The sequence below is a fragment of the Empidonax traillii genome, unplaced genomic scaffold (assembly GCF_003031625.1).
Source record: "Empidonax traillii isolate 1590-97213 ecotype Southwest subspecies unplaced genomic scaffold, ASM303162v1 scaffold1079:size189651, whole genome shotgun sequence".
Lineage (NCBI taxonomy): Eukaryota > Metazoa > Chordata > Aves > Passeriformes > Tyrannidae > Empidonax > Empidonax traillii.
In genome coordinates this window covers 101234-108249 of record NW_020956272.1, presented here as the reverse complement: position 1 = coordinate 108249, position 7016 = coordinate 101234, and the positions used below count along the sequence as shown (strand labels likewise).

At 65.1% G+C, this 7016-nt stretch overlaps 1 protein-coding gene across 6 annotated transcripts in view; it reads left to right on the top strand.

Annotated features, from left to right (window-relative positions):
- The window catches only part of ADGRB2 (adhesion G protein-coupled receptor B2), a 19799-nt gene extending 15824 nt beyond the window's left edge, over positions 1-3975 (top strand). For 5 of the 6 annotated variants that reach the window (XM_027904720.1, XM_027904721.1, XM_027904719.1 and 2 more), the window contains 9 exons: positions 13-111; positions 876-1047; positions 1119-1214; positions 1377-1416; positions 1568-2226; positions 2533-2568; positions 2863-2967; positions 3113-3166; positions 3288-3975. In XM_027904720.1, the coding sequence (XP_027760521.1) occupies positions 13-111; positions 876-1047; positions 1119-1214; positions 1377-1416; positions 1568-2226; positions 2533-2568; positions 2863-2967; positions 3113-3166; positions 3288-3482 (1456 nt within the window). In that variant the 3' untranslated portion in view covers positions 3483-3975. The remainder of the gene's footprint in view (positions 1-12; positions 112-875; positions 1048-1118; positions 1215-1376; positions 1417-1567; positions 2227-2532; positions 2569-2862; positions 2968-3112; positions 3167-3287) is intronic. The other variant, XM_027904716.1, reaches the window with a different exon arrangement.
- The last annotated feature ends 3041 nt before the right edge of the window (positions 3976-7016 follow it).

The window sequence follows — 7016 nt, the reverse complement described above, 5'->3', positions numbered from 1 at the left end:
TGGTGGGCACAGCTCCAAGCCCCCCCCGTGCGGGAGCCTGCTGCTGAAATGCACCAAGTGCGGCGTGGTGTCCAGCGCGGCCATGACCTCCGCCACCGCCAGCAGTGCCATGTTAGTGCCCGCCACGCGCCCGCTGCGCCCCCCTGCCCGCCCCGAGCGCAGCCTGGGCACCCGCGGGGGTGGGTTTGGGGTGGGCTCTTGGGGGGACAGGCTGTGCGCTCGGGGCGGCGCGGGCGCGGGGCGCGCGCGTCCCATCACCTCTGCATGGCATGGCTTCCGCAGGTCACGTCATCACAGGGCTTGGGGCACGGGGGGAAGGGGGGGGAGAGGGTCACAGGCTCGGGAGTGTCCCCAGGACCCTCATCCTGGCGCATGAGACCCACACAGGTGCTGGCTGGGCTGTGCCAGAGGGCTGGGCTGTGCCCGCTGCCGCCCTGGCCGGCTGTGGTCTGCGCTCTCAGGAGTTTGGTCCCAGTAGAGGCAGCCCTGCTGAATAAGAAAGAAATCCCCTTTCTGCTGTTCTGGTGACCGTGGGATGCTGATGGTGGCCCCATGTCCCCCCAGCCCCCTCGCTGTGGCTGCACTGCCTGTATAGGGACAGGGACACACGTGGTGATGCCAATGGCTCAGCCTGGGGGGCCGGAGCCAACATGTCCCCTCAGCCCTCAGCACCTTGAGCACCCAGCCGGCACTGGCCTGGGGACACCGAGGAAGAGGGGACAGCTGGGTGGCACAGCCAGCCCTGACCATGCTTGTGGGGCACGGGGCGAAGCTCAGGGGGCTGCTGCGGGGCAGGGGGGGCAACGCTTGGTGGGGGCTGTCACGGGTCGGCCCAGCCCGGCGGGCTCACCCTGGCCCCTCTCTCCCTGCCCCAGGGCATCGCTGTGGAGCTCCTGCGTGGTCCTGCCTCTGCTGGCGCTGACCTGGATGTCGGCCGTGCTCGCCATGACCGACCGGCGCTCCATCCTCTTCCAGGTCCTCTTCGCCGTCTTCAACTCCGTCCAGGGCTTCGTCATCATCACCGTGCACGGGTTCCTGCGCCGAGAGGTGGGGCGGCCCCGGAGGGGTGCCGGGGGACAGCCCTGGCCGCGGGGCCGTGACCGGCTCTGTCCCTGCAGGTCCAGGACGTGGTGAAGTGTCAGATGGGGGGGTGCAGGAGCGAGGAGAATGAAAACTCGCCTGACTCCTGCAAAAACGGGCAGGTGCAGATCCTGGTGAGTGCGGCTGCGCTGTCAGGGATGTCGCCCTGCTGGGGTAGGGACCCCTTGAGGCCCCGCCGCTCCCTGTGCTGGCCAAGATGCTTCATTTCCCTTTCTGTCTCCCTCTCTTTCTCTCCTCTCTGTCTCGCTCTTTCCCTTCTTTCTGTATTTTTATAGACAGATTTTGAAAAGGATGTTGACCTGGCGTGTCAGACAGGTGAGGTCTCCCCTCTGCCCTGTGCTGGGGACACGGCTGTCACCGTGCCACAGCTGGGAGGGACAGGCAGTATGTGCCAGGGGGTCACTCCTGCCTCCTCACCCTCCCCTGGGACCCCCGGAGCTGATGCTGACCCCCTCCCTGCCCACAGTGCTGTTCAAGGAGGTGAACACCTGCAACCCTGCCACCATCACGGGCACGTTGTCCCGCATCTCCCTGGACGGGGACGAAGACCCCAAGCTCAACACCACGCCGGAGGGTGGCCTGGGCTTCTCCAGCCTGCCAGGGAACATCCCTCCCACCAGCATCCTGGTCCAGGTCCCCAAGATGACGCCCAACGTGGTGGCGGGCTTGGGCGAGCTCGGCGACGCGCCGGCGCAGCAGCTCAGCCTGGACGCGCCGGGCCCCGTCTACCTGTGCACGGAGAGCAGCCTGCGGCCCCTGGAATACGGCTGGATCCGGGCCCCCGAGCCCCCCCGGGAGAGCGACTACATGATGCTGCCCCGCCGCACCGGCAGCCTCAAACCCTTCCCGCGGGACGAGGGGACCCTCGGTCCCGGCGCCGACGAGGGGGTGCCCGGCGGGACGGGGCGCCCGGCGGGCGAAGGCGACACCTACCCCGGCTTCGTGGCGGTGGACCACGTCAACGTGAACTTGAACCAGCCCTACGGGACGGTGAAGGCTCCCTACGGCCTCCAGTTCAAGCAGCACCCCACGGTGCGGCAGATCCTGGCCTCGGAGCTGTCGGAGCGCAGCCGCACCATGCCCCGCACCGTCCCCGGCTCTGCCATGAAAGTGGGGTCCCTGGAGGTGAGCGGGGGGGCTGGCGTGGCCCGTGGGCACGTGTATGTGGGGGGGACATGTGTGGTGCAAGAGCACGTGTGCATGTGCATGAGTTACCCCTGTGCCCGCCCTTGGAATCCCGCCCTCGGCTCGGGGTTGTGCGGTGGGTGAGCTCCGTGTCCCCCTCGGCTGGGAGCGTCGTGTCCCCAAGCCGGTCATGGCTTGGGGCTGGCATGAGCCCCCCCACCTCACTCCCCCTCATCCTGGACCTGCAAAGACCTTTCCCTTTTCTTCTCCGTCTCCTCTCCCCCGCTCCTGCCTGTCCCCTGCCAGAGGAAGAGGTTGCGGTACTCTGACCTGGACTTTGAGGTAAGTCCCACCACGGCAACAGGTGTCACGGGGTCGGGTGCCATCAGAGGGGACTGAACCACCTTGTCCCCACTCCTTTTGCCCCACTGGCAGCGCCCAGGCTCACAGGAGATTTACACCAGGCAGTAATGAGCTTGATTAAAACGCCAGTGATGAGCGTGGAGTGGGCCCTGCTGCTCGTCCAGGATGCTCTGGGAAGGCAGGGCGGGGTGTCAGGAGAGGGACAGGGACAGGGGCTGTGCCAAGGGGTGCAGGGCCGTGCCGATGGCTGCAGGCTCTGCTCTCCCCCTGCAGAAGGTGATGCACACACGGAAGCGCCACTCTGAGCTCTACCACGAGCTCAACCAGAAGTTCCACACGCTGGACAGGTACCGGGCTCCGTCTGCCGGCTCCTCCAAGGTGAGGTCCTGGGGGTCCTGTCCTGCCCTGCTCTGCCCCCCTGCAACCTTCTCCTCCTGCATGGGCTGGGTTATCCCAGGAAGGGTGGGGAGGACAGGCCATCCAGGAATGATGCAGGAGCTGAGCTCTGTGGGTTTCTCCGCAGCGAGAAAAGCGGTGGAGCGTCTCGTCGGGCGGCGGGGAGAAGAGCACGGCCAACGTGAGTGCCTGAGCCCCCTCTGGGGGGGTTACCCCACCCCATCCTGGACAGGGCCAGAGGGTGGAACAGGTGACTGTGCTCGTCCCCAGCCACCTTCCCACAGCTCCTCCTCACCCTGCAGGACGTGGCCAGCCCCGAGGAGCAGCGGCCGCAGGCCCCGACCGCACCGCCGAAGCCATGGAGCACGTTCAAGGCGATGACACTGGGCGCCCTGCCCAGCGCCCAGCGGGACCGGCTGGAGCTGTGCCGGGCAGACTGGGAGAGCCCCTGCGCCGGCCTGGACGCGGCCGACGGCGACTTCCAGACGGAGGTGTGAGCCCCGCGCCCATCGCCACCACCCCCGGCCCGCGTGGGGCTGGGACGAGCCGAGAACGCTGGGTTTGCTCTGTCGGGGGGTCCCTGCCTGGCCGGAGCCGTGTCCCCCCCGGGAGGGCCCGCGCTCCCCCCGGCGCAGCCACCTCCCGCCCGTCCTCGCGCGGTCCCTCCTCCTGCCTCCCCCCGGAGGACGTTGCGGAGGGGACCCGCGCACCCCCCCATGCTCACCCACGATCACGCCTGCACCCCCCCCGGGGCAGGACCGGCCGTCGAGGCCCTCAGACCTTCGTTCTTTTCTACCGGGATGTTTCTTCACGCCGTGCACCGTGTGCACGCGAGCGGCCGCCCCCCCCCCCTTTTCCCCCCTCACCCCGGGGACCCCCCCCTTCCCCGGGGCCCCGTGGCCGTCCCCTCTCAGCCCTCCCCACCGTCCCCACCCCACGGGGCAGGTGCTGTCGTTGTTGGAAATAAAAGTTCACTCTCTGTGGTGCCGTGGGGCCGCGGCCGTCGCCTCATGCTTCGTGTCGGGGTCCGGCCGGGGAGGGGGGTGGCTGTCACCCAGTGGGGTCCCCCGGCCTCCCTGCACCCCCCTGGCCCCCTCCCTGCCTGCAGGATCCCACCAGCCAGGGCTGACGTCGTGCCCGGGCACTGCCGTGCAAGTGAGCGTCTTATCGCAGGAGCCGGGAGCACTTAATTACACGGTAATTAATCTGTGAGCAAATTAGGAACTTGGGAGGCAATTGCCATGCAGAGGCGTGTCAGGTGGACTGCCTGGCACTGCAGGAGCATCCTGGCATCCAGAGCTGGGCAGTGCAGGGTGGGAGTCTCCAGGGATGGGTGCTGGGGCAGCAGGAGCGGCAGGCATGGCCAGGAATGCCAGGCTCCAGACCAGGAGCTGTGCTGGGATAAGAGTGCTGGAGGAGAGGACATCTCTGCCTGGTGGCTCTGAGTACATCAGGGACTAGAGATTTGGGCTGAGTGTGGATCAGGTGCCCAGGCAGCTCGGCTGGACCGTGGTGCTGAAACCTTCCTGCTGTAGTGTGCCACGAGGTGCCAGGGAGGGATGTGTGGCTGCGGGAACAGTGGGAAGCAGGTCCTGCTCTTGGCTATTTCCTCTGTCTGGGAAAGGCCACCTGAGCTTCCCGAGGGCTTCAAAGAGGACAGGTTTGGCACAGGCAAAGGAGGCTGCCCAGTTTGGGCTGGTGTCTACTGCCCAGTTCAGATCATGGATCAAGGCCAGATGCTGCTCCCAGTCACTGGGACACTGGGCAGGATGTGGCCCTTGGACAGGGCCTGCCTTGGGGCTCAGCTGTGGCTCCCAGCCCTGTGGAGGGTGTGGGGTGAAGGTGATGCCATGGGTCAGGGGCACTGTTCCCTAGTGAGGGTGTTCTCCCACTGGTTGGCCACTAAAGGCAGCCACATCCCCTCGCTCTGGTTTCTGGGAGCCACCACGCTCTGGGGTCCCCTGCTTTGGGGGGACCCAGGGCCTGCTCCAGCTCCCCTCCTCTCCTCCCCAGCCAAACACAGCCATGAGAGGCAGCGTCAGGGTTTCCTGGGGCATCTGTTGGCAATTAGCAGCTTTTATTACTCATGGAGACGCCATATGTGGGGAGGGAACAGAGCCCAGGAGGGAGGCACAGGCTCGTGGAGTGTCCCAGCACAGGGGACACGGGGACAGCCCCCAGTCCTGTGGGTCTGGGCAGGGATGGGAGATACTGGGGGGAATTGGAGCAGGATGGAGAGCTCTGGAGCCATTTTCCATCTGCAGCTTCCATCTGAGCCAGGCTGTGTCCCCCCAGTGCCAAAAATGTGCAGTTTGGGGGGCGGAAATGATGGAGAAGGAGCTCTGGGGCTGCGCAGCTGAGGGGGGTGGGGACAGAAGCTCTATGGCGCTTCACCCTTCACTTATTGGGAAGGAAATCCCTCCAAAAGAGGCAAAACTGCAGTTTCAGCGCCGCAGAAACGGACTGCCCTGTGAAGCTGGAAAGAATTCCTGCAGGCACTTTCCTTCCTGACTGGAACTCTGTGTGTGTGTGTGTGTGTGTGGAGGGGGTGTCTGTGCCTGGATTGGTGCAGAAATTAATGCTGAACCACTGAAATCCTCACCGCAGGAATTCCCTGCTCTGCTTTTCCAGGCCGGCAGCCGCCCGGGGTCCGGCCGGCGTCACCCCAACCCTCATCCCCCAGCTTTGGGGGGAGGCCCTTGTGGGGCTGAGCTGGGCCTGGGAAGCGGGGGAGCCCCCCAGGGTAACACAAGCGCCTCAGCTGCCGCGTGACGCGCGGGGTCGGAGGCAAATTGTCTCCAGCCCGAAAATCGCCGGGCTCTGCTCCGGCTCGTGTTTCTTGGCAGCCAGCGCGGCAGTTTCTTGGAAGCGCGGCGCGCCTCTGCTTTTTCCATGCTGGGTTGGTGGGCAGGGGCTGCAGGATCCTGCCTTCCATCCCCCAGCTCGGCAGCGCTCCAGGGGATGCTGGGGAGGCAGGATCCAGCCTTCTTTCCCTCTGGAGATGCCGATCCCGTGCGCTGGAACGGCCACGGGAAGCGGGAGCTGCACGGAGCGGTTTTTCCACCCTGCTGCCGTCCTTGTGCTTCTGGAGATTTTGAGGTGCCTTCGTGCCACTGGACTGGGGAAAACCAGCCCAGGAAATGAGGGAAACTGAGGCACGGGATGGGCAGTGAGAGGGATGAGTGTGACACAACCCCCCCAAATTGATCCGCAGCTGAACTGAGGGTTCTGGAAGCCACTGGTCGTGCAAGGGGTCTGGCTGGAGAAGAAGGGACAAGGCTGCACTCTATCCCTGCTCTGCTGTGGGGCGAGATGTGGCTTTGGGGTGGGCTGTGGGGCCACTTTTGGGGCCATGCCCCCTGCCTGCAAGACACACAAACCCCACCAGTGCCCCTGCACCGGGTTTGTTGCTGCTGGGAGGCCCCAAACAAGGAACAGCTCGAGGTGAACAGCCATCCAAAAAACAGGAATTATAAGAGTTTCGTTGTGTTTCGTTCCCACTTGTTTTAATTACCCTTAATTACCTCAGTAGGCATCTCGGAGAAGCGTCGAGTGCTCTGTCACCACGTCTGGGGCTGGCGGGTGAGAGACTGGCGGAGTGGAGCTGCTGGGTTTGCCCACGACAGCTTATTTACTGTCTCTGACTAAACAGCAGTTGTTAATTAGCCCGTTTATGGAGATACATGCATCCCTCACGCGTTTGTAAAGCTGCAGCCTAGATAGATTCATCACAATTTGGGAGGAAAGCAGCTGAGCCAGGGCCTGGTGCCATGCTGGGCATCACTGGGAGCAGGGATGCAAGGATGGGGGTGCCAGTGAATGCCAATCCAGGCCCCCATACCCAAACTTTGCGTGGGGTGGGCTTGTTCCCTGCCACCTCCCTGCCTGTGGGGAATCAGGGTGCCCCCGGCACATGTGGACAGGGGATGATTGAGAGGAGCTGGGCAGCGGGGCCCCGGGGCAGCATTCCAGGCTGGCACGTCCCAGCAGGGTGCAGAGCTGGGAGCTGGGATGGGTGCCGGATCCCTGCA